At 38.5% G+C, this 27,742-nt stretch overlaps 2 protein-coding genes across 3 annotated transcripts; one reads left to right on the top strand and one right to left on the bottom strand.

The window, feature by feature from the left end:
- Positions 1–365: 365 nt before the first annotated feature.
- Positions 366–15,652, bottom strand: LOC122648818 (RING finger and transmembrane domain-containing protein 2-like). 2 transcript variants are annotated; one of them, XM_043842058.1, is made up of 9 exons: positions 14,875–15,652; positions 12,560–12,636; positions 6,638–6,806; positions 4,772–4,860; positions 4,479–4,643; positions 4,237–4,314; positions 3,310–3,413; positions 660–755; positions 366–628 (listed from the first exon to the last, which is right to left on the bottom strand). In XM_043842058.1, exons 1-9 carry the CDS (start codon positions 15,524–15,526, stop codon positions 619–621), a joined length of 1,440 nt encoding a protein of 479 aa, XP_043697993.1. In that variant the 5' UTR covers positions 15,527–15,652; the 3' UTR covers positions 366–618. The 2 variants fall into 2 exon arrangements, with proteins under 2 accessions (XP_043697993.1, XP_043697992.1); XM_043842057.1 differs by having other exon boundaries at positions 366–755; positions 14,875–15,651.
- A 9,728-nt stretch (positions 15,653–25,380) lies between these two features.
- On the top strand, positions 25,381–26,414 carry LOC122672046. Its single transcript, XM_043869580.1, has one exon. The coding sequence runs from the start codon at positions 25,443–25,445 to the stop codon at positions 26,412–26,414; it is 972 nt and encodes a 323-aa protein (XP_043725515.1). The 5' UTR covers positions 25,381–25,442.
- The last annotated feature ends 1,328 nt before the right edge of the window (positions 26,415–27,742 follow it).

Below are 27,742 nucleotides of genomic sequence, written 5' to 3'. Positions count from 1 at the left end.
GTACTACAATGAGGGTGAATGGAAATTACATTAAGAAGGTATGGGTTCGGATGAGAAAACAAATGATTCAATTCGAAGCTAGAATTTAACATTTGACATATTCAGACCATTCACTAGATATCCAAGGGTCAGATTTATCACATCACTCTTACAAGTGGCAAAACTAGATGTCCCACCCCCGCTCCCCCCAAAAAAAAAAAAAAAAAATTAAAAAGATATTTCACATTTCTCATTTTTTGAGTGCAGATCTGAATTTGGATATCACAGATCACAGTAAGATTTGCGTTCATTTTCAGGGCTTGAGAGGAGAGGTATTTCTGAAATAAGAAAGTATTTTTATATAAATGCTACACAACAAACAATCATACATCGAAGATGATTCTCATTACCACCTTAACATGTATATATGATAATACGGTCAAGAAGACCCTGTGCTTGTGAATATAAACCCTCCGGGTTACGACATATGAACATAAAAACAAGTTGCTCTTCAACTTAAGTGACACCTTTCCCAGCAGCAAACCTCTGACGGCAGCCCAAGAAAATGGCAACGGAATAAATTACATTCAGAACCTGTGCTGGATAAGAAAATTGAGCAAAACAAGATTCAACAGGCTATCAGAACAAGGTATGTATTTATATAAATATCTCAGAACAATTGGAAGAACAGGCTGGTTGATCCATCGCCAAATGATCGGAGGTCTGCAGGTTTAACCAATGCCCTACACAGTGGGCACGTTCGTTCTCTCTCAAACCTGAAAAAAAAAAAAAAGGGTGGTAAATCCTTCAACACACAAAGGTCACATGCTATTCAACAAAAAAAGCATACACGCCCAGCTAGTTCATGAGTACATTTTCAAGGTGTGTAAAGAGAGAAATAATGTATTACCTTATGAATGAAAGTATCGATTATTATATAAACACCAACACGCACGTAATTCAGTATTCTGAAACATTAACCCAAAAAAAAATATTTTTGCACATACAAGTACAACACCTAAATACTATATGGGAATTTACCAAGTATATTACTCATGAGTACAAAAATAAAGTCCTCCAACACATGTTCATGACTGCAATGAAATTCATCACAAAATATTAGGAAACAAAGTATTCAATGTATGAAATTTTTCGGTTTTGACAAAGGGCAGAACGAAACCAGGTGCAATACCTTGGTCTTACCAAGTTTCGGTTAAATTTCAACCATATTTTGTGTCTTGGCGAAACGATACAAACCCTTTGTACAAATGCATGGTTTTGATAGAAATGGGTCGACTTCTCTAGTTGCAAGAATTTAGACTCCAAAGAGTAGAAACTTCCAAGAAAACCTTAGTTTTTCTGATTTTGGCCAAATAACTCCCATATCTTTGTAGAACACGGTGTTGGCAATATATTTCGTAACATTTGATAATTATAAAACGGTTTTTGATTTTATGTTTATTGAGTCATAATGTATATTTTAATTGTTTTAATTGAATTATTTGTATTCTAGTACTAAATTTTGTATAGAATAGAGCATACAGCAGTGTACAATGCACACTACCGACCTAGGGTTTGAAGCCAAACTACCGTTTTGGGTGTATTTTTTTTTACAATCTAAGGGTTTCACTATGTTTAGCAGATCTAAAATAGGGTTTCCCAGAAGTTTTGGGATCTAATTTGGTCATTTGGACCTTGACACTAGCAGTCGAAACATACAGCCCAAACTTACAAGGTTTCGGCCAGTTTCGACCAAAACTCAAAATATTTTGGTTTTCAACAAGGTTAAAACCTGCCTCGAGACCGAAACTTCGAACCTTCGAACCTTCGCACCATTCCAAGTAACAGAAAAAGGCAATGACACATGTAGATGACTAGATGCTAAAGAGGGAAGAACAAATGCAGATATGCAGAAGTATCAAATAGAGTACCCATTATTTCAAGTTCTCCTAGGTATCAGCAAGCTGACAACTAAATCTGGTCAGGGACAAGATAACCACTCAGACTTGATATCATGGTTCACTAACAACTTACAATCAAGCTAGCAATAACTGCTGCTAAGGACGAGATCCCTAGTACAGAAATAAGCAGTTGTATCATCATCTAATTGCCCAAGCATTATGAGTTGGTTAAACAAATTCCATTTCAAGTTACAGGATGCAGACAGCATTTCAAGAATTGGGATTGGATCGGAATCGGCCAAGGTCGATCCTAATTCCGGCCGATGCGGCTCGTCCAATCCTTGTATGGAAACCAGGGTTAGGACATTAAAACACCGATTCCAGGGCCGATTCCGATCTGGAACAGAATCAGCCAGGACCAATCCGGATCCTGATTCCGTGTTTTTAAACCCCAGATGCGAGTATAAAATGAAAATCAAAGTAAACCACAAATGAGAAGGACTAAATGGCCAGTTGGAACAACCTTTAAAAGATGACGTGATAACTTAATAACAGAAAAGGGTTGCAGAATTGCTTCATACAGCACCAATATATGGATGGGGGGCTGCCCTCATCCCATTACTGTGTTCAGCCAGATGGACCAAACCCAACCCAAATGAAACCTGAGAGCATTCCCCACTTAAGAGCTGGTTTTTAAACATACATTATATTGGCCGCTAGTTGTTCTCTGTGGCCTGGACAGCCCAAGGCAGCAGGCAGCTAGCTGTAGACTATTAGAAAACGGTATGTAGTCTGTCAACACATTGTTGTTGAAGACACCTAGGCATGCCTTTGCAGTCAGAAGGGGTAAGGGACCATAAAACACTCGTCTGGGGATCACCAATTAGGTGTGCACCTGAGCACCCAAATGCGCACCTAGGCTGTCATTTTGGCTCGGCAACCACCCAGCCAATAAATGTATGCATATGCTCTGTTGAATTTGTCTTGAACTTGTGAATACCCCAAGTACATTGACACCAAATGCAATGTTAGACACCCAGAATATAAAATATATTAACCAGGTTGGTAGTTCACAGTTCCCATATACCAGAGCACAAATAGATTATCCCTATCTAAGATACAGCTGAGAAGTGTTGATTCCGTACATCTCTTTCATGCCACCAAATATGAACAAGCACCACTGTACAACTTAATGGAGTTCCCAATGTTTCTGGGGCATTCTTTATAAGCCACTACAAACTTAAATAATTTGTACCCAAATCAACAAATTTTCAGTTCCCATTCCAATTCTCAGACAGTTGCAAATGCTCAAACAAAAATAATGCCCACAGCCATACAGATCAAACAAAAAACACGAGTAGCAAAATTAAACTTTTGTAAACGCTGAAAGCAAATGAAAACAAACTAGAACTAAAGGAAAGTAACTGACCACTCTGATACACAGTCTTCACAAAATAAATGTTTACAGCGAAGTAAGATTGGAGTATGCATCTTCTCCTGGCAAATAGCACACAGATCACCAGCTGCATTGACCTGCATTATATTACTGGTGACTTAGAATGCTAGTAAAGAAAAATTATATAGCTAACAAATATAAAAGATTAGGAGCTACATATACTCATGCTTTTCTAATGTTGTCCTCAGAACATGAATTTACACTATCCCAAAGTGAATCATTTTTAATTCCAATAAACAAACCAGAACCATAGGTCAAAGAACACTCCATTTGATGATCATATAAATTAAGGATAGAGTTCTTCGTTTCCTTCAAGTTCCTACTCATATTAAAAAGCCAATAAGAAAAAATAAAATAAAAACTAGAGATAGAATTTGTTAAACTACAACCTTGAAAATCTGTTCTACGAACTATGCTTTTCTTCGAAGGAATCTTGTAGGTAACATAATAAAACCAAAGATACTTTAATTAGAATGTCAAGCTTCAGATATCAATATTGACAGAACAGAATAATGATGTCATTACTAACTACAGCATTAATAATTCATTTCCCCTTTTCTGATGAGCCATCAGTTATTCTTATTCTGACCAATTTGCTCCTTGCTTTGTCAACAAACATACAGTTGTAATGAATTCTACAGATCAAAATTTTCCCAAGAACTAGAAATTACTTACTAAACCACTCTTTTGTTTTCTGGCCTATATGTAATTTTGCATGATGGAACATGGAAGTCCCGAAAAATATTTAGATCAGGAAGGAGGATTGAAGTAAAAGAGATGGTATGAACATAATGGATGAGAATAATTAGATATCACAATTTGGAATATTGTTTAAACTTTAGGGGCACTAGAGCTAGAGAAAACTAAATCCCCCAAGTAATGGACCTTTTTTACTCCTACCTGTTCTGATGTAGCATAAGAACCGTAATGGACCTCTTTACGAGACAATGCCTTGAGAGCAGCAAAGAATGATTGGACCTGAGCATCAGATACGAAGAAAAGTTAAAAGGGCAACATATATTAACGCTCCACTTGAAGCAGTTTCCGGAGGATAAAAATGCAGACAATGAAGGGACATAAACGAACAAAAATAAATTATAATTGGTCATGGACACAAAAGATTGTGTTTATGGAACCCATACCTTCTCAACAACTGATGTAAGCTTAAAAGTTAGGTACAACCCTGTAGTTAGTGATGAGAAAAGGCTGCCATATTCCTTGTTCAAGAAAAACCGGTACCAGACAGGTGTTGGTAACAAAGCACGATAGAGCAGCAGAAGATACTCAACTAGAGTTAGCATTTGACCCTGGATAAGCCAAGCAAGGTTTAAACAAACCCTTAGGCACTTTGAGACAGAAACCTAAGATATAAAATGGAGATAATTGTCTATTATAAGATAGTTTCACATAATATACTCTCTAAGAAAAGCCTTACCTGCCTACGATAATTCCGGCCTCTATTGTTTTTGTAATACATCAGTAGAATACACTTCAAAACCATAGCTGCCTGCCGCACCATTGTGTCTGAAAAATAAAGCAATACTGACTTAATGTTGCAAAGACATCTATATGCTTTTATATATACAGAAATGGCAAAAGTACTTCATACATGAACTCAATAAAAACAAGAATGCCAAAGATCAAAAGAGAATGCAAGATCAACACATTGACATAAAACAATAAAATTGTTCAAAGAGGTGGCACCTGTAAAGAAGAAACTTCTACAGGCATGTAATTATTTATTTATTTATTATTAATTTTTCTTTTGGGTGTTAGGGATGTGGATAAGTTTTGTGTCGGCCTCCAGAAGACCCTGAAGCCCATGGAAAGTCCGCTTTGAAATCGTCCGCCCTGCACCCACCCCCCGAGTATATGCTTCAACAGGAATCAAACAAGGCGAACCCATAGCTGATGATGGAACTAGAATAGATATCAATTTTGAGTGAAATAAATACCGTGACTTCGGTCTTTTTCCGGGATGTTAATGAACAAGACGTACTTCTATTTATCGACAATATCTTCGGTTTCGTCCAAGCAGGATCCGAAGTATCCGCTTCATTAGGCAGAATCCCTTCTGCTGTGGGTCAAAATAGAGAGAGGCCTATCACGATGCATGCAACATAGAACTGAGGGATCAAAAGCCCACCCATGATGTGAGGAATGACGGTTCAATTGGCAAGTGAGGAGTCCGAACATTGTGCATTGTCGTGATAAAAAGTGACTATAGGCCTACAACTACATGAGATTTTCTTCCAACCAAAAGAGAGGGGGGGGGGGGGGCAGAACTGCATGGAATTTTTTTCCCCCCACCTTCTTTCATCTTCTTTGTCCCACCTTATTATATATCTGTAACTTACCTTGCTTCAAGAAAGAGTAACAAAAAAAAACTCTGTACAATTTACCAGGATCAGAAATGGTTTCAAGGCTCTTGTAACCTAACTTCTGCTGGACTATATCCAACTCCATCTTTTGGATCATATTTTTCTCAACAAGACAGCTTCAAGCCTTCTATGAACCATCAGCAACAATTTATTTCCTGCTTACAAGAGAGACCCCAGGTTCAAAGCAAAATAAAATAAACTGATCTGTGACTTTTGGGATGGCAATTTTTCGGGCAGCCCAACAAAGCCAATTATCCAATCCTGCCTGCATCCGGGGCCAAGCTTGAGCTCACCAAAGGCCTTCCTAGTATTCCTCCAATTATATGTCTGTATATACATCTTATTTGTAATGCTTACAAAAACAAGCAATATAAGCCAAAGTGAGACAGATGCCATTTCATATGTGAATTTAATTTTCAAGATACCAAACTGAAGGAAACTTGAAGTTCTGCCCTGCATTAATATAAAGGCCAAAAGCCTTCGAAATTTTCAGTATCAATATAATCATCAAATAATCCATAGGCAGGTTGCTTAAGATTAAGTGCCATCACTACTTCCATTATCTATTACACCAGGGTTTACACGACTGTTGGACAAGGCAGTTGAACTGCTACTACCAGAATTGCCAGGCAGTTGCAGTCCTGGATCTTATTTGTCTTATTCTTTCAGAATGTTGAATACTCAAATGACCGTTCACCCCAACAGTCTCAACAACAGTTGGACCTTTTTGACCATTCCATTGAACTGGAACCCAAAGAAAATGTACATATTCAAACTAAAAACATATTCACAGACAATCACCGGGCCGGAATGGTTGAACAGCTACTCATTTTCTAAAGATACTGACTACCTAGTAATTGTATATCATAACCCTGGAAAGATATTTGTAGCCATAATCTAAGAAAAAGTCAAGTCCATACCATTCACCATTATTATGAATATAGCATGCCAGAAAGGTGGTATTGCTTTTGGTGGAAGCATGACCAATGGGTATAGAAGATCATCATTTCGATACCACCAGTAAACACCAACCACATGAAGCATGAAAACGATCGTGATGCCAATAAGGACAGAAATTTTTCGCTCTCCCTGTAGAAACCAAAAAATAGGAATAAAAAGAACAGCAACGCAAATCCTATTAGCAAAGGTCAAAACCAAAGGGGACCACTATAAATCATAGCGATAGAACATGTGAAATGAAATTTCTTATATTTACCAGAGTACCGAATACATTTATAAATTAAGCAGCAGATAAAAATAAATAAATATTAGCAATAAGAATAAGTTTTTGTAATAGGAAAGTACTTGATCACATAAGATATCAGGAAAATCAAACAGTAGGCAGTAAAAAGGAGTTAACCACCATTCTGCCTGATGACTCCACAGATCCTGAGGATTGATCTTCGACTGCGTCCCTAGAACTTGAAGCTAGCTTTAAAACAAGAGCAGTGAATAGGAAAAGAGTTGTAAGGGACAGAGGTTTTTGTTTCGACTCAAAACTCAAGAGGTAAAGGGGATAGAGCACAAGAAAGTGCAACTACAGCCTCATAGGACAAAGCCGGCAAGGCTCCTAAGCTGAAGAGGCATAAGCATATGCTAACACAGAGGCACAGCATTGGATGATTTTGTAATTTAGCAATTAAACAATATATTAGAAAAGCCCGTGGCATTGGAGACTAACACATACAAGGGGTAACAAATCCTAAAAATAAGGTTCAGGGACTTGGGGGGAGGTATACAGTTTTATTAACATAAACATGAGAAACTCCAAAGTCTCAAGTATTCACAAGATGTAGGCTTTATATAGATTAGCAACTTGAAGGGTCAAACCTCTTCAGAATTAAGAATATGGATTGTGGAGGAGTCAGCACAACAGATGTGTTATGTTCAAGTAATGAGCAAACATCTAAGATGACGATACCCAAATGTTTGATTGGGTTCTGAACTTGATGTAGTTTAAAAGAAATTATAAAATAATTTTTGAGCAATCACCAGTGAGGGAAAATCGAATATAAAATCAACTAGACCCAAAATCAGGGTTAAATCTGGTCTAGGGATTTTGCTTAGTGCATTATATCACCCAAGTTCTAAAATAAAGGTTTTCAGTTATCACCCTAGGTCAAACATAGCGTTAGATAAGTTGCCTAAAAGAGATATATTCTGGCAAGCGAAAGAATCATCCAAGTCTTTACGCAGGTCTTGATGCGACCCCGGATCACAAAACCCCAATTTTGGGTCGCTATGGGCCCACCCAAGTGCTAAACAGCTCAACATGAAAAGGTAATGGCAATTCTATACTTTTCGAGACAAATCAAGCCCTTAAGAGTAAGGTAACAGAATATGGACGAACCAGGAACTATTCTAAAGGAAAAAGAACAATCGGGCAATTAATATAGGTATAGATTAAAATAAAAGAAATTTTAAAAGGCAATGTCTTATAAGTAATTCTGGAAAGTTGGGCCTTAAGGTAAAATACGAAAGTAGTATGGAAGGAGAGAGGAGGTAAACCAGATCTTGTTCGAGTATGGAACTCACCCATACGGCATTTCAGACTAGTAAATCCAACTCACAACCCTCTTAGATAGTCAATGACAGGTCCAAATATCAAGTAAATAATTAGTTTTTATTTTCTGCAACTGATCCTAGCAGTAGACACTAAACCAGAATCAAAGATGGGTTAGGATCTCCCCATCCCCAATTCTTTTCAATTCAAACTTGGCGGGCTTATTCGCACATGCAAGGGTAACCTACGCCCAGAATTTAAGAGTGAAAGGAGTTGAATCAAAGGAGACTTACCCAAATCGGCTGCAAGTATCGCTTAGACACAGGATATGTTCAAAGGGCCTTAATAACTGAAACAAAAGAAGTAATGGACAGACGAAATGAAAGGTAAAGGTCTTAAAGGAAGATGAAAGCTAGAAAACAAGAGAGGATGGATCACACCGGTAGTTTGAGTGTGAAACCGAAACGCAGCAAAGGAGGAATGAGGTCACACAACCCTACAGCTACCAGTGGTTTTCAACACAAGAACCAGCAACCATAAGAATCTTTTCATTCAACTCTGATCTTCCTTCAATGGTTAAGGAAACTCAATCTAATTTCCTAGGTATATCCAACTCTAAAATAAACCCCTTACAACCCTTATTGGACCAAAAGCCTGATTGGGTTCGGTTTTGCCTCGGTCTAGGTTTCCAAATCGGGTCATGTCAGTCCAACCATGATAATGCTACTGCATCACGCCTATTTTGGAATCTACGTTCATAGATATGACCACAGAATTTCAGAGTGAGTTGACAAGTCTGGGTAACATATCATTGGAGGCAGTTAAGCACCTGATGTGAGTAAAAGATATGTACCTCCTCACAAGAGACCAGGATTTAGTGTTAGCCATGGGCTTCGTTGTAAGAGGTTTGGGCTTGGTTTTGGATAAAATAGAATCCATCTATGCTTACATAGGTCCTAAGGGATTTATTTATGGATTTTTATTTTGTCATGAGCTATAAGCCCAACTATGAGGGATATGTGTCAAGTACGGGAATAGGATTATTAGTCTAAGTTTTAGAGTCCTCTTACTGTAGTCTTAGTTTGACCTTGAGATTTCAAAGCTGCTGTGAGATCTTGATTGATGAGTTTCAGAGTTGCTACTGTAGAGTCCACCCAGTTCAATTTCAGGAATTTCTTATTATTTTTTTATTGATCTTCTGGGCTGTCATTGATTGAAAGAGGTCTGGTAGTTAGATACTTGAATCCAAAATTTCAGCTTGATTCGATTAATTTTGAGTTAGATTTGATGGTGATTGTTATATTGTCGAAGTGAAGAAGACAGCTTTCCTCATATTTACAAGGAAAGAACGTACGGCTATTTGTTAAGAATCCCTCAGTTTAAGTTGTTTTAAAATTCAATATTGCTCTGAGTTATAATTACAGAAAGGTCCCTCTCTCCAACTAAAATTATTCAATCACCTCAGATTCTGTTTTCTCTTTATCTGAAGGTCCAAAACTTCAATATAATTACAGAATTGCCACTTGTCTTGTCTTGTCTTGTTTTATTGACGAATAGCTTCTATATGACCTTCAATTGGGGATTTGATTGTGAGTGTGGGCACTAGGAGATGGAATTAGGGTATTGAAACCCTAGGGGCACCACCCCAGTCCTAAAAGTTGTAAGAATCAGGTGTGCCTATCATATTTCTTGTTTCATTAGAGGTGAAGTAGGAATGAGGAGACTGCAATATAGCAGATGAATAACGGGATGAACTACATAATTTTAGGCAGTACACTGGTCAAGATAGAAGCAAGGCAGGAAACCAGTTTCACCTTAAACTTCTGCATGTTCTTCACCCACAAAATACCAGCAAGGTTGAAAAGCTAAATTGAATACAAAAGTTGCTCTGGATGAGCACAATCTAAAAGGTATCTCTTGACAAGCAATTCACTTCAGATACATAGACTTGTGAACACTGGATGGATAGAACATCCCTTGGAGTGTCTATATGCCTACATGTCAAAGTTTGAGGCCCATCTCAACCTGTCAACCATATGGCACACCATCCAGTGAATTTTTCTTCCCTTGATGTGCAGAATTTGTCCACAAAATTGGTACTTGAACTAAAATGACATATGGCATATAAAAACAACCCAAGCAGTGGTCATCTATAGACCTCGATTACACATGTTTACCTAGAGAAACTGCACATTAAAGCGCAAGAAGTATAGAAAAAATCATAAGCTATTTACCGGATGATCCCCATGTTGTTACACAAGATGTAACAGGCCTGCATGATAACTCAAGCAAACACTCACCCCCATCAACTTGCCCAATTTTTAGCACAGCTCATTCCCAAAAAGTTCAGCACATGATATTCATGATATTTCTGAGAGCGTAAGTTACAATTCAAAACCTAATAACTCATTATCCCCATACAGTATTAAAATGAACAGCAGCTCTAAAAGGAACATTAACATGAACATGCAGTTCTGAAGAAAAATACAAATCCACAGAAGTGTGCTTATGAAAACATATCACATATGAGAGACCATTTAGAAGAATTTCAAAATCATAAAGGTTCATATATCGTGAGGAGGTTTCCAATGACTCAAGTGATCCAAATAGGAGAAAATTTCAGAGATTCCAGCTGTTGCGCTAAGAACTTCAGCTCCCCTTTTTTTTTTTTTTTTTTTTGGGGGCGCGACATCGACCCTAGCCTCCTCGAATTGAAGAAGCCACCCTAAGCCTAGGGTTTTAGTAGGAGCCTTAGTTTAGTTTATTTCAGTTCTATACTTAGTTTTTTATTTTGTGTTTTTAATTGAACTGGTTTAAATTGGTTGCATCCAATTGGTTCAATTGGTCTATAATTTAAGTGAAGTGCTCCTATTGGCTAGTAGGGAATCTTCTTTTATTTCAAGTAGTTTAAGTTGTTTTAAGTCATTAGGAACAATTGAGTCTTTTTATACCTTTTAAATTGTTTTAAGTCACTTAATTGTACCTCTCCACGATTTTGGTTGGAGATTAGAGTTGTAATAGTTTTAGGAATTAGGCCTTTGGCCTCCTATTTAATAATAGATCATGGTAGAGGCTCCCCCACCAATTATGTTTAAAAAAAATAGACTTTGCTGCTGGCCCTGGCTGCTGCTGCTTCTCTTTTCTGAGAATTGTCTTGTGAGTCATATCAAGACCCCTTGTGAGTGAGGTCTGGTGGATTCCGGCGACTCCTTGCATCTTGTAGATCGGGAGGTCCTTCTTCTTCTTCAATCAAGCTTCCTCAACTTGCTGCTACTGCAGATCTGCAGATCCGGTGAGTTGTTTGTTAATTTAGCTATTCCCTTCTTCCCCTGACCTTTTACAGCCAACCCTAACACCCCCTTTTTTTATTTTATTTGAGTTCCTTAACCCTGAATCACTCACAGCCCCATTCCCCCATCAATTCCATCGATTCCCCCAAAACTCTAATCCATCTAAATCTGTCCAGCCATAACTAACCATCAGAACCAGCCCCAAACCTGGTCGATCTACCCTCTCACTGTCCCCTATACTTGATCCAAACCCTGCCCTAAATTCCCATTAGAAATCCTAAATTCAGACTATTTCCTAATTCCTAAAACCCGAAACCCTAACCCTAATTCTGCAGAATTTTCAAACTAAACCAAATCCAATTATTTTTATCCCATAATAACCCCCTAGACCTGCATATTAAAGCCATGTAAGACTCATTCCCAAATTCCCATCCTAAACCCTAGAATTAACCTAAATCCTAGTGCTGTCCATTCGAATCAGCAACCCTTTTTTGCTATTGATCCTGTTATCTGGCTCCTATTAGGTCTCCTACCTATCTAGGACTACATTAGGGGCTCTGTTCTTGGATTCTATCCCTACCTTAAGTCGTCTTGGATTGTTCATTTTATGTTCATTTTTCCTTCCAAACAGATCCGGCCAAGGTCACCTTCCTCTTCTAGTAAACTCTAGCCATACAGGATCCCACCAACCACTTTCCTTGATTTAATAAATTATGCTTAAACCTACCCTCACCCCCCCCCCCCAAAAAAAAAAAAAGAGTTTGGGTACGTGGCAACAACAGACAGTGATAGGGTGTAGGAAAAGAAAAGGAAAAAAAAAATCCTCCCATTTTGTATGTTTTCCAAATATCCCTGCTTATCTCCTGTAGGAGCTGGGCTATTCAAACCTCTCATTTTATTGCTAATTTGCTAGTTTGACAAAGGGGAAAATCTTTTTAAGTGACATAATGAGCATATATCTCCATCCAGAAAATATGCAGGGAAAATCAAGAACAATCTAGCATAAAGAAAAAAGGGCAAGAATGGAAAGAAAAAAAAAATTACAACACCTTTAGTGCTGTCTGCTTTCTTAGAATGTCATTGGATTTAAACATTACTGCAGCAATCCAGATTGTGACAAAGAAACCTGCAAATTCTCCCAGAAAGGAAAATGTTACAAACAGGAAATAAACAATATTTGGTAAAATTGAAGCGGTAAAAGGGCTAGCAAACTAAATGATCAGTAGCAACAGAAATAATTAGCAAGGAAACTTTAAAATGTGCTAGAGTAATCAACATCCTCCCTGGTCCAATGCTATGTCAGCCTAAGAAGCAGAATACGTGGACAAAAAAACCAAAAAAAATTAATCTGTGCTCATTACAAAATCAACAAGATAACATAGTCCAAGATGACCATGGACCATGGGGGTGGATAACTAGAAAAGGGATATATAATTTAGCGATGGTTGGCTGCTCGAACTTCACTATGCTAAAATGTACTGAAGGAAATAAAAATAAACTTGATTGACTTGACCTGATACTGTTGACATGGTTTCAAGCAGTTATCAACTCTTTGAAATGGTGGTCTTTCTTGCAGCTGCAAATTTATTCCACATAAGCTCTACAGTAACACAAGCGTCTCTCTTGAATTTCCTCATAATGTGAGCAATAATTAGAATCGGTCTGACCACTTAAGCAAAAATTAGCATCACCAATATTTCTCATAATTTACTGGTTTGTTTATAATCAATTGGACCACCTAGCAATATTCTCTTCGTTGAATAATGTAATAAACAGTGGACCTCGTTATTTTTAAGGGAAAAAAAATCAGCCTCATTGTCTGAAATCAGTTAGATTGAAGTTTCTATGGATATTCACTCATATAAAATATATTGGTGATGGATCACTTAAAAGGAAAGAAAGGAGAACAATAAAAGATGAAAAAGAACATCCAGTGCCTCAAGGGGAAAAAGAAGAATATTTAAGCTAAACTTAATCCTTATTGCATAAGATATCCAGCCACACCAATCAATTACGTTGAATTTTAAAAGCAGAAGCCTAGGATGGATTCTTAGAGAATGGGTCTAGGTGCAATGGTTAAGGTTGCTCCATTGTGACTAAGTGGTCACGGGTTAAAGTCTGGAAACAGCCTCTCTGCGTAAGGCTGTGTACATTATGATCCTCCCCAGACCCTGCAGTGGCAGGAGCCTCGTGCACTGGGTATACCCTTTTTTTTTTAGCCTAGGATGGATTCTTCTGAAAGGCGTAATAGGGTGGATTCCCAGACAGCAGAGATAAAAGTGTTAGTTCAAAGGCTGACCATATGTGCAACACAAGCGTTGAATCATCCAGAGTTAAAAGGAAAACCAGCATCAGTAGATCACTGGACAACTCAGAAAGAGATAACCCTGAGGGGAGGCTTGCACACATTATCTGGAGAGAGAGATCGTTAGGTAAGCAAACAAACAGTTTGTTAATATGGTGACCTAAATCAGGCACCTACTTAGCAGATTCTTTAGTGAGAGATGGAGTGAGGACAGAGATTTTATACATCGGGCCTTGCTATGGGTTGATGTGAATACAGTTTTTGAGAGATGATGGTCCGTAATAATGCAGATTATTTCTTTCGTGTAATTTGTTATGTTTCTTGAAAAATTTCTGCCACGGCCAAGTGCCTGATAAAGCTTTTTCAGTATCCATTAATTAAAAATAAATAAAATCTTCATAGGAAAAGGCACGCCAAAAACCGACAGTTCGAAACATGGACTAGACCCACAAAGACTTGTATCCTGTCCACGTACTATCTCCAATTTAAACAATGACTGGGTGGAAAAATTAAACGGTCACACCGAGGTGGATTTAGTTCTAACTGATGCCTTCTAATCTACTATTCACTAAACTGACCAGATAGATCTCTGATCTGGATTCTAACTTCAAAGCTATTGCATTCATGGCATTTCAGGTTGTCAATTAGAAAGGGACAAGGACAAAAACTAAATAAAGGAAATAAATACTTCAACCTCTCCCTTAAAGGCTCTAATAAATCCTCTGCAAGGGAGCATTGGTGCACCAGAAATTATCATAAAGATTTAAATTTGATGATGCCAACTAATGGAACATTGTTCCCATCTTGGACCCAGTTGTCAGAAGATTCTACTGTCACAAGTATTATATAAGTTCCACAAATATACTTTTGTTGCAAGGTGTCCAAAAAAAAAAATCAACAATTTGGAAGTCCACCAAGGCAAATGACACTCTATCCCAACCCTGAAAACATGCGAGGGGATGACTATAAACATATGATTCTACCTACACTTCCATAATTTGTTTACAGGAGCAGCTCAGTAATAACAATATTTCAAAAAGAATGATTGGGAGTAAATACCTTGCAAATGCTGCCGAATAAATACAACCAACAGGAGCAAAGAGAAGGGAAGAATCTGCTCAATCCACCTCGCAACCCGCTGAATATCATATCTCTGGTAAGAAGTGTCCCTTGTATTACCTCCCACACCATTCCCTGCCTCCCCATCAGAGTTCCCATTACCCGAATTGACGGTCGAAGTTGACGAAGAAAGGCCATCAGCAGCCCCGCCTTCAATGGCAGCATCTCCCTGACGATCTGATGCAGCTGTTAGTGGTGCGACCATTTGGTCAGCGGACACACCGGAGTCGCCAGAATTTGCCTCCCTCCCAACTGCTGGCGAAGTTGGAAGGCTGGTTCCCAACCGCACATGCTCTTGTTCTCCGGCACCGATTATCCTAATGGAAACCTCCCCGCCACTGCCGGCTGCGGGAGGATCGTCCAACCGGTTCTGAATGTGGTCTCTGAAACCAGAACTAACACCTCCATTGATTAAACCCTCTGTTTCCTGATGATTTGACCTTGTACGAAATATACCAGAATATTCCAACAGAGCCGACAGAGGTGCCTGGATGAAATTTGCAGCAGAGAACTGCATTCCATATCTTCTCGAATTACTATTGCTGTTCGAAGAATTCCTGTAAGGGTCTGGACTGTTGCCGGAAGTCTCCATCCCTTCGAAACACTAACCCTCACCTCGATCGTTGGTTAGAGATCAGAATTAGAAGAATGCCAGTATTCTAATTCTACCAGGGAAAAAAAACCCACGGATTTCCCACCTAAGAATCAAAGAAAACCAAAACCAGCGAGTGGAAATCCCCCCTTTGAACGATGATCAGATACTAATCCATGAAAACAAACTAACCTTTAATGAGACGAAGCTTCGTCAACGACCCTAAGAATCAGAAAGCCAAAAAAAAAAAAAAATCACGAACCGTAATTTTAACCTTGAAGGGCAAAAGAAAACAATAGATTACCTCAAAGAGAGATAAAGGATAGAAAATAACGGAGAAGTAAGGAGACGGGAGGAATTCGTCAAAACTAACCTGAGCTCTGCACAGGAAATGCAGAAATTGAAAATATTCTTTCTTCAATCGCGGAGAAACCTTTCTTTCTTTCTTTTTAGAGGAGGTTTCGGAAATTCGGAATGAATAAGAAGATTCGAGGCAGCTTCGCCTCCTTGACTTGACTCTCCCCCGCTCTTTCAATCTCTATTCTCCATTTCTCCTCCTCGCTGCATATTTGCTTCTGATCGAAAGAAAATAATAAACGCTTCGCTATCTATCTATGGTGTCTCTGACCTTTTCTTTCTCTCTCATACCCCCAAAGCCCAAAGAGGGAGAGAATCATAAATCATTATTCCATTCCATCATCGTTCATGGACATCTATTTCACATTTTCACTCGTTAAGCGTATTATACTTCCCCATTATAAAGTATAATTGGGTCCCACCCGTATAAGGCATAAACTAGTAGGACTGCAACAGGGTCAGGTTAGATCAAACTTTATAAAACCCTAGCCCAACCCTGAGTCCCTATAGCTGGGTCCAGGCCCAACCCGGCCTTGAATCAAGGTCTGAAAAATACAACCCTGACCCCCCCTCAAGGTCGGGTCAGGTTGACCCTGGTTGGCCCTGATCATGGGGAGGGGTAAGGGAGATGCATGGAATGGATTGGGCTGGGAAGAAAATTATCAATTTTAAGTAAAATAACACTATAATAAAATATGTATATTACTTATTATCTTCATATATAATATATTATATAACAAAATATGGGTGATATTTAAAGTTTATAATATACATATCTATATATTATATCAATATATATTTTATAGTATAACTTAAAACAGGGTCTGGTCAAGTCGGGCCAGGATCCAGCTCAAGGCCTCAACCTTGGCCAGACCCAACCCTGACTTAGGGTTAGAAATTTCCAGCCCTGACCCGCCCTCAGGGCCAGGATATCTCAACCCAGGCCCTGTTCGGGCTCAGGATGGGCCAGGGTAGGTTTGGGCCGACAGGGCCAAACTTGCACCCCTAGCATAAAGTATATATATTTCCCTAGAGGAGGGTTCAACCCTAACCCAGCCCAACCTACCTCTAGTTTTCAACTCAAGCCCCGTTCACGAGCTTAAAATCCCAGTCCAAGCCCGGGGAGGGGGAGAGGGGAAATCAAGTTGGCCATACTTGGGCTCAAATTGTTGAGCCCAAGCTGCACTCTTAATCCTTCAGACCAACACCAATAAACCCCAAGGTTCACCACTTGAGTACACAAACAAAAAACATATGAAGTGTCCTCGCCAAGAGAAACTAGTCCCGTACATACATGGCGAAAGGTTTCCTTCACCCATTGAGTAGGAAGAATTTACCATGGGTTAAGTGACCTCATGATTGGACTCTTGGATCATTATTATACTCCCACCCATTATTGATGAAGTCAAAATTACCATCCTCTCTGACTATCTGATGGTACCAATGCCCATGGTCCTACATATATTTATGAGTTGCATGTAATCTAAAATTATCTTATCCAAAAGTTTCCCAATATATTCAATAAAGCCACAAACTCAAGAAGCTTACCCGAGCCCAATTATGGGTTGATCTTGGGTTGGACAAGTTAATTCCCAATGTTGGGCTCAAGCTATGCCCTCAACCCGCCCAACACACCCAATGCCCACCCCTAAATATAATAGATCCAAGGTCTACAACACCTAACGAATATAGAAAAACTTGTGACATTTCTTATTAACACCCTTTAAGGAGTTAAATAATTTGTAATCCTTTTTTTTTTTTTTTTGCCTTTTTTGCATAGCACTTTTTTTTTCCAATGAGGGAAAATTCTGTAATTTTTCATGTTCATTTGAAAAAATGAGCAAGAAAATAACAACTTTAGATAATGATGACAAGTCCACTTTCAAATTATTTTTGAAAACCTTTTTTTAACTCCTAACTTAAAGAACTTTTGAGGATAAAATAATGGAGAAATCAAGAGAAAGTGACAAGTTCTAAATACACCTATAGAAATGTCATTCAGACAGTCCAATTATTATATAGTATAATTATGATTAAATATATTAAGTTTCGTAGTATAAAACATGTATCCAATTCCATTGACTAAAATTCAATCATTATATAAACAAAAATCAATAATAAAAAAAATGTCTTCCATGGACTTGTTTAGTAGTATTTGTTATCAGAATTAATAATTAGACTAAGCCAAAGTTTTTCGGACAATCTCTTGATTTCATACCTAGTTAGTTGTGTCACATGGAAGGGTGATGTGACGAGTCTGTTTGATAAAAATATAGCTAAATGGGCCAAATTGGCCATGTGTAAAATCTCATTTTGGGTAAACTAGTGGAGCTGAAACTTTGTTGCATGAGCATGGGACCTTGGGATATATTTTTTTCACATTTTTCACCTCATATGAACTACCACATGACAAATATTTTTACCATCCATGGTTTCCACAATGATATGCCATCCAAGAATACCACTTGCTTGTAAGACTCAACTTCTCTAAAAGCTTTCTTTCAATTTTCTTTTTCTTTTTTTTTTTTTCATGTATTTTCCCACATGATGTGTGAGAAACAAAACTAAGTCAAAAGTTACCAATTTTCCCCTTGCTTTTTTCTCCCCCTTGTGCAACCAAACTATAATATCTCATGGGTCTCTCTCTCTCTCAAATTTCATTTCCTCCATCACCAGGAAAAGCAGCCAAATGCAGTGACTCTCTCTAATTTCAAGTGAAAAGATTTTTTTTTTTTTTTAAAGAAAGAAATAGAAAAGGTTTTATAATTGTAATTGTGTAACTAAATTATAGATTTACTAAATATGGAAATTATCAAGACTTTTTCAGATAGATTTCTTAGCCATTTACAGTACTGATTCATTCAAAATTTAATAATTTGGCAGAAAAACGAAGGAAGAAGTATGATAGAACTAGTGATGTACTTGTCTCATCACAACATGCAACCATTTGAGTTCCATGAATGGGAGACATCGTCCATCCAAACCATTATTACATTGACTACTTGTAGATTGGACTATATGTAAAAGGACTGAGTTTCCCTCCACCCAAGGTCCTATTCACCGAGGGGCAGGAGCGGGCGGGAATGGGTATCGAGAAGGTATTTTGAAATATACTAAAACCCTAGGGTGATGGATGAACCATCCTCTATGGGTGGAGGAAAACTTTGTCCTATGTAAAATTTGGTGCGTGTAACTCCTCAATCACCCTTTTGCTTCACCTTACAATAGACTTTTCACGTCTAGGGATATCTTATTTTACGAAGGAGGTGCTCTGATTTGTTTTTTTTTTTTCCCCTGATAAATTTACTTCTCATGTTATTAGCATCCAATGGGAGAGTAAGGTGTCATTAGTTGGTTGGCACCGGTAGGTAGGCCCGGCCTATACTGACTGCTTGAAGCCTAAGACAGATCCACTCGATTACCAAACATGTCGGGCTCAAACACTAACTGACTAATAATTTGACTTTGCGTTGCAAGGTAGAGGCCCGGTGGTCGTCTAATTGAGACCGATCAAATGTTGTGACCAACCAATAACCAACTGTTTATAGCCCGATTAACCTGTTTAAGCTCATTTAGTTCAATAGTAGCCAGTTTATGGTCCATTTAAGGATCATTCACAACCCGATTGGCGAATAAACCTGTTTAGAGCCCAAATACAATATGATTGTGTTCATGCATTGGCCTATGAGGCCACATTACCTAAACGAGCAAAAATAATGTGGGGCCTTAAATTAGTGGAGACCAATTAAATCTGACCAACAGGCCGAAACTGACCAATTGACACCCCTAATGCAAGCCTCCATCAGCGGAATTTTTTAATCTATACAAAGCATGGTGGGGTCAAGGTTTATTGTGTGTATACGTGAAGGGATGGAAACTCTTTAGAATACAAGCAAATTTAGTTCTTTAATAGATTATGAGCAAAGTTTGAGGGGGTGAATGTTCACGTATATGAACGTATGTGAACAATTCATAGCCGTTCAGATGGAACATTCCCATAGAGTGGATTCCATTTGAACGGCTGATCTGGTATACATTGCCACATCAGCATAGACGGTAGTTTATATAACCATCAGTCTTGTAACTTCCTCATGGTGAAAGTGAGTGAAATTTAAAAACACTTATGAGTAGTCCTTAACACCACAATATATATAGAAGGTAGTGTCATTGAATCCCTTCCGTCAGATAGAGTTTGAAGGTATAAAAAATGTGTATGGAAATAACAGCTTTTGAAAATAAAATAATAATATTTCACTTGTAATTTATTTTTAAAAACCATAATATACTCTTACCTTGTAAGACTTTTCAAGAAAAAAACAAAAAGTCAATTAAAAGAAGGTGTTAAAAAGTAAATACACCTATTAAGGTGTAGGTTATGAAAAAAGTGTATGCTGATGCGGCTTACATTTCCACATCAGGAGAGATGATAGTTTCTATAACCACCAGTCCCTCAACTTCTTGATGATGGAAATGAGTAGGGTTTAAAAATATTTGATAGTGTGAAGGTAACAAACATCATTGAATCCCTTCTGTCTGATAGAGCTTGAAGGTGCTAAAAGACGTTGTACAGTTACTGTCACCAGAGAAGAGAACATAACATTGGATACGATGATAGGGAATATCAGATGAAGAACAAGGCCCTTATGATAGAAAAAAAATTTCGTTGCTACCCAGTTTGCAGGAATGTTCCTGCTACTTGGATTTGCAGTCAAAGAAATAGATTGAATAATTCACTTTTCCTTTGGATTCACAAATACCTTGCTAGATTTTCATATTTTTCAAAATGCCTTTTTAGATTTCATTTCTTTGGCCGTGAACTAGATAACATGAACATTCCTACAACCCAAGTAACAGCAAAATTTCATCCCGATCGATGATAATACTTTTCATTCTTTTTTATTTTGAATAATTGTCGAGTGGGGTATGGGTATCATTTCATCAATACATATTTCTTATGGGCATTCTTATTGGAAACTTAAATAGAACCTTAACAGATATGAGCAGGCATGCCAAATATGTGAATTGTTTTTTTTTTTTTAATGCAAATAAATACGTGAATTGTTAAAACAGAAGAATTGAAGCCTATTTACCTCCATTAAGCATTTAAGCTAATATATTTATGGGAAAATATTATTAAGCTGATGGTGGAGGATACATTAGCATTCTCTCTCTTCTTTACATGAAATGATCTCTCCGTCTTTTGTTACCCCAAAAAAAAAAAAAAAAAAAAAAAACTCTCCGTCCTTTATAAGAGAAAAGGATCTCTGAGTCACCAGGTAGCACCATTGTGTCTGTATCTCTCTTATTCACATGAAATGATCTTGATGCCTTTTTATGTATAATATTATTTTGTATTTATAAAAAAAATAAGTACGAAATTGTTTTGTTGCTTCTCATTGATGCGATCCTCCTATGTTACTTGCTTAGAGAAACCTCTCTCTTATATAAGGGAGAGGTTTTCTGAGCAAGCGGTAGGCAGAAGAGCAATATGAGGTGCAGTAAAACGTAAGGGTGTCAAAGATCAGTTTGAATTGATTGGACCAACTGAGACCGACTAGTTTAGCCCTATCAAACTAAACCTCTGGTTTCCTGATTAGAAATAAAAAAAATCAGATCGAGCAAATGCACCGATCAAAACCTAAAACAAGATCGAACCCAATAAAAAAAACAAAGGAGACCGGACTGACGGTAAGCTAATAAGAAACCGAAAAACCAACCAAAAAAAAAAAAAAAACTTAACTTTTCCATTGCTTTCCTTATGTATACATGTAAAATCAAAGTCGGACCGAACCAACCAATTGAAATAGTATTGTACATTAGAGGACATCGAGGTCATTTCATGTTAGGAGAGAGATAAATACAGAACTGCTATCATACCCTACTCCAGTGTTTCAAAGAACTTTTTCCCGAGAAATATGTAGAAGGACCTAGTTTTTATGCACAATTGCCTCCCCCATCCGTGGTTGAAGGCACGATAGTGTACCTACATGATCCTGCATAAAACCTTTTGCCTATATAGAATATGAGACAATGTTCTCAGCACAGGAGCGACGGGTACGTTAGCACCTCTCGTTCTCTTTTGCTCTACTCCGAGCATGGATTGACCTAGGGGTGAAATAAGACAAGGTTGGATCAGGTTTTTTAAAACCTCAACCAAACCCTGAGTCCTCTTAGTTTAGCCCAAGCCCAACCTAGCCTTGAGGTTGGGATAAGATGTCTCAGCTTAGGGCCCAACCTTGACGGGCTCAACCTAGTCTAGCCCAGCCTTGATTGAACTTGGTTGGTCCCTTTTTTTTTTTTTTTGGGCTATTTGTGTCCTTATATGCACAAAATAAAATAAGATGAGACATCATCAACACCAATCATTCTTAAAAAAAATTCCTAAAAGCTTAACACCTTAGACGTAATTAAGGATGTCAATTGGTTTGATTTTGATTATTCGGATCAATTTCGATTCAAGATACAAAGTGCAAAATAGAACCGACGGTTCGATTTCCGTAAATAATTGGTTTCTTATTCAGTTTACATTCGATTCCATATTTGTTTTAGGTTCTATTTTAACATCCATGAATCACCCAAAACCAAGCTGATTCTTATTCGATCCGATTCAGCTCGATTTTATGGCCGATTTCAAATTCATTTTCAACACCCTTAAGCTTAATATGTAATAATTAATATATATATTTAAATACATAATTAATTAATTCAGGTCTGAAAATTCCAACCTAGATGCACCCTGTGGGCCGAAAAGCCCAACCTAGGTCCATGTTTGGACAGCAAAATTTACACCTGTAAAATGACCTAATTGCTCAGAAGAGAGAAACATAGAGCGGAAGATGGTGACCGAATAAAGAACTTTCGCCCATAGAATATTTATGGACAAAAGGTTCTCTGGGCCGCTAGTTGCCTCTCTCTCCTCACGTGAAATGACATTTTGACCCTTTATTTATAAATCTGTCCTCGTTGGCGCACTCCTATATGTCGTATCACCGCTTGCCCAGCGAACCCTCTGCATGTGTCAGGGTGTGTGTATTGTGTGTCTATATATATAAAAGGAAGCAAAATAATTGTTGTTAAGGTTTCAGAATTTGGAATCCTTCTTTAAGGAATTGCCAGCGCATTTGCACACCTTCCACTTTGAATTACTTGAAATCCCTCTATTACCCCTGGGCCTATCTTTCTTGATTTTTCCAATATGAAGTACGAACTGGCCTTATCTTGGGCTTCCTAATTCTTTGGCCCACATTAAATTTTTTGATACGCAGTTGTACTAGGATTCTTCATTTTTACTTCAATCTAATTTATGTTTTTTCTTTTTCTTTTTTTCTATGTTCTGCATTAAGCTTCCTTTGTTTGAGAGATTTTTTTTTTCAGAAATTCAATTTTCATATGAAATGTTGAGGGAAAGGTTTTCTACACACTGTGCCACGTGGATAGATGATGTAGCTATTCTAATGGTGGATAAAGAAATAGTGGTTTGGACTAGACAAATGTCAAATTTAAGAGTCTAATCCAATTAAATAACCTTCCATATATATTGGCATGGGTTCCATGAATGTCAATGTACACACCCTAGGGTCTATCAGTCTACAAATTTGAGCCCATCTGATATGCCACGTGGTAGTTATGGACTTTTAAAGTGGTTGAGTAGGAAACATGGTTCATAATCTTGGATCGGTTCGATAAAAAATCATCCGGATCCTGGATTGGATCATAATGATCAATCCTTGCCCAGTATTAGTGGATCATTTCCTAGATCGGTCAACTCAGCTGGATCGCTCGAATCTTAGGATCGGATTGGTTTGTAGTCATTACGATTCTAAAATAGTTTGCAATCTTGGAATCGGATCGGTATCAACACTGATTTTCAATTTACTTTTAATTTTCAATTCTAACTGATACTGGCCAATACGGGATCTGATTAATCAAAATCCAATTTTTGGTCATTGTTTTTATTGATACTGGCCAATTTTGACCGGTCCAAACGGTATCGGCCTTGACCGATCTGGATATTACAAACCATGGTAGGAAAGGTTCCTAGAGGCTCCCATTATATTTTTTTTGCTCTTGTGCAGATTTCTTTATACACTTCTCACATAATAAATAATATAATAACTAATAGGGCCCACATTGACATTCTTTTCTAATCTGACTATTTCATGTGGACCTCATGTGGATGATACCATTTTCCAATCTCTCATTGGTGTAGTGTGTATTTTCTCCACGGCATTGGAAAACGGAGGAAGGACAAAGAGTAGAGGCCCAGGTTTGTTCGCACAAGCCCAGCTCAGCCCACTCACATACAAGTTTAATCAGCTAATTTTAGCTGTGAGGGGATTCGTTGGTCAATTTGAATGATGCGGAGGTTTTATTGTCAATTCAAGGAATACTGTGGGGTTTACCAGTGGTTACTTAGCTGTAAATCTCTCCCTCGTTTTTTTTTTTCTTCTATTGCTTACATTTGTTCTTCTGAGTTTTTATTTTTTCAAGGATTACTTGTTCTCTGTCTCTCAATCTTTGAGTCTCCATCCATTGTAGTGGATGTTCTGAAATTTCTTCGGAGTCTTTCTTCTCAGAGGGATTCGTTTCAAGATACATCGATCGTTTCATCACTGGTAGCGCCAATCTTGTGCGAAATTTTCGGTGATAAAGAGTTCTAGAAGAAGGATTTCGACATTATTGCTACGGAGCTTCTTGAGAGACGCGATGCGATTAGTTAGGGTTTATGCGTCTCTTCGTCTCCCTATTTGAATTTCCTTTAAATGTAGAACGAAATTCTCTGCACATTGTTAGCATTTCCGTTAACTCTTGCTCTTGTCTTGGAATATTTTCTTGAAGCAATTACAAGACGGTATCAAGACAAAAAATGAGGATTATCGAAAGTTTTTTAGGGTTTTCAGCATGTTCTGGTGTCTTCTTCAGCGTCTTTTGTTCAAGAATTTGTATGTCTGTGGAATACGGAATGTTTGGGAGGATTTAGAGGTTCGTCATTTGTTCAGCTGAGTAATTTGGAGGATTTCATTTAAGGAAAGCTGGAGAGAGACTGCTTCCATTGCGAGAGAATCGGTGTTCTTCTTCTCTGGCATATTGTTCGACGATCTTGCCCAAGAAAACTGATGATCTACTACTGCAATTGAACGAGAGAGCTCAGATAAAGTCGGTCTTCCCACCTGTGTGAAGAATCTTAGAATCATCCGTAGCCGCTTTGTATTCTCATCTTCCAACTTCTTTTCGTCTCAGAGAAGTGCTGAAAGAGTCAGGATTATTTCTGGAGTGATACAGCTGGGTTGCTTTTCTGTGTATCCTCTGTGAGCCTCTTTACAAGGATTCTCTAAGGGGAAAAGGGATCTAAGATGCTAGTCTGTAACGGTTCAAAGCTTCAAAGCCGCTTTATTGTCCAGGGAGATTGTCTTTAGGAGAGTGTGATCTATAAGCTTCTTACGATTTTACATTGGGATTTCACTCGATATTCGGCTCTTCTCTGCTCTGGATCTGCAACGGTTTCTCTCCTGGTGTGTGAAGTTTTGGCATTGATTTTTACGGTAATTAGGAAGCATTGATGGGGCTTCTCGGAAGTCTCGCAATGCTTCTCTCGTTTCTTTCCATCCTGTGGTCGCCGGCACTTGGTGCTGTATCGCATGCAGTTTCAACCGACCGAGCAAGATCGTTGGATGCACTTCTGCAAGATTATGCTTACAGGGCTTTCGATCGGCCACGAACCGGCATCTCCTACAATGGAAAGGTCCCCTCGAATTTAACTGGGATTACGATTTCTGCGATGAGGCTCAGGAGTGGAAGCTTAAGAAACAGAGGTGTTAATAGCTACAAAGAATTCGAGATCCCAACTGGAGTTGTGGTGCGACCTTATGTTGAGAGGCTTGTTCTGGTCTACCAGAACCTTGGGAATTGGTCGGCGGACTACTATCCAGTACCTGGTTACATGTACTTAGCTCCCGTCGTGGGTCTTCTTGGCTACGACGCTTCGAATTTATCTGCAACGAATCTGGTAGAATTGAACGTAACGACGTCCGGTCAGCCCATCTCAGTCAGGTTCTCTGTAGTGAGATCGGTTCCTGTTGGGTCAACTGCAAGATGCGTAAGGTTTGATCTACAGGGCACAACGATATTCAGCAATGTGACATCTGGTAATGTCTGTTCGACAAATGAGCAAGGGCACTTTGGCATCGTGGCCGAGTCTACTGCGCCCTCTCCTGCGCCTGTGCTACAGCCGCCGCCGGCGTCTCTGCTACCGCCGGCGCAGTCTCCATCTTCAAATGGGGGTTTGTCGAACAACGATAAAATGTGGTGGAAGATTGTAGGGTCTGTGGGTGGTTCTATTCTGGTGTTAAGTCTGTTGCTGATACTGGTATTGGGGATTCGGAAATACAAGCGACGGAAGGCCATGGAAGAAATGGAGGAAAGGTCGGAGTATGGGGAAGCGCTACAGATAGCCAATATAGGGCCGGTAAGGGCTCCCATGGCGAGGGGTACCCGGACACCACCAGAAACGGAGATACAAAATGTGGATTAAGGTTTTTACCACTTTGTACTATACTGTTTTTAGTCTTACCACCATACATTTTCAGTTTTCCAACTCAATTCATGGAGTCAGAAATTATTGATTCTTCTTCTTTCATCCATGATTTTTGTTCAGAGATATTCCTTTCTTACAGGATTGATCCAGACCCCAGACAACTTGTTAATCATTTGGAATTGGGTCTTGTTGTTTACTCTTGAAAATTCATAGATTTCTGTTCTTCACCGAAAAAAACAAGAAAAAGAAAAAGAAATCTAGTTAGTGTTCATGATCCAAATGGCCTTTCTCTTTTCTCTGTATTCCTCTTTCTGGTGGCATGAGCAGGGCTCTGACGGAGCGTTGCGTTGAACGGCCGGACGGTTGAACTATAAGGCTGAGGGATTGACTAACCAATTCGACTCCTCTACTTCCACCTGCCCCTACTGCCTAACAATGGCTTTACATTAAGATAGAGCAGACAGTGCAGGGGCCAGGGGGTCTGTCGTTTACAGCATTTTGCTAACTTGGGGAAAGGAAAGGGGTTTGTACTGTCTCTGAACTCATCACATGGCTTTCTTGGGCATTTTCGTTGCTGAAATGTTTTTATTTTTCAAGTTTCAGCTTTCTAATCTGAGTGGTTGTTGGGGGTGTGGACTCGGGAGTCGGGACAGTGTGAATGAGAGGGATGGCTGTTGGAAGGAACAAGTTCACTGAGACTATTCGGTCAAAAGAAGCTCACATGTGAGAAGAGGGTTCACACAAAATAAAAATAGTATCTTACTTACCCATGGTTTAAGGATACGGGTATCGATATGGATCGGCTGGGGATCCGGTAATTTTATTTTATTACATTTTTTACACTTGGCCCATCGGCCAAGTATCCAGATCTTCTGTGAGTGTTGCACTGCTGCTGATACAGATCTGCATCGGTTGATACAGCTGATCCTAGACCGATACCTCAAACCATGATCCGACCCTGTTATTCCATTGCTAGTTGAAGTTCTAAAATAACCTTTGTTGATTTGATTTGGATCAATATTTTTCAAGGATTTAGGAGTCGGTATTGTGTCGATATCAGCCAACAAATAAAGGGTAAATCAGTCACACAAAAAAAAATAGTATAGTTGGTATCGTTCAAGGAAATTTTTTTCGATAATATGTATTGGATACGATTGGCAGATACTTCCTAATCCTTATTCCTTAGAACTGTAAATATGTACAATGAGTTTTGGGCCTCATTTCTTGTGATTTCTTATTCATTTAGTCATATAAAATCTTCAAGCTTGGGGATAGGTGTCATTTTTTAGCTGATCTACATGCCTATTGCATCCAAATTGATCCTA

The sequence above is a fragment of the Telopea speciosissima genome, chromosome 1, assembly GCF_018873765.1.
Source record: "Telopea speciosissima isolate NSW1024214 ecotype Mountain lineage chromosome 1, Tspe_v1, whole genome shotgun sequence".
Taxonomy (NCBI): domain Eukaryota; kingdom Viridiplantae; phylum Streptophyta; class Magnoliopsida; order Proteales; family Proteaceae; genus Telopea; species Telopea speciosissima.
This window is presented reverse-complemented; position numbering and strand designations above follow the sequence as displayed.

Coding starts and splice junctions, on each gene's coding strand:
- LOC122648818 (XM_043842058.1), bottom strand. CDS start 15,526: ATGGAGACTTCCGGCAACAGTCCAGACCCTTACAGGAATTCTTCGAAC. Junction 6,807..12,559: donor GAAAGCAGACAGCACTAAAG/GTGTTGTAATTT, acceptor TGGTTTCTACAG/GGAGAGCGAAAAATTTCTGT. Junction 4,644..4,771: donor GCCGGAATTATCGTAGGCAG/GTAAGGCTTTTC, acceptor TGGCTTATCCAG/GGTCAAATGCTAACTCTAGT.
- LOC122672046 (XM_043869580.1), top strand. CDS start 25,443: ATGGGGCTTCTCGGAAGTCTCGCAATGCTTCTCTCGTTTCTTTCCATC.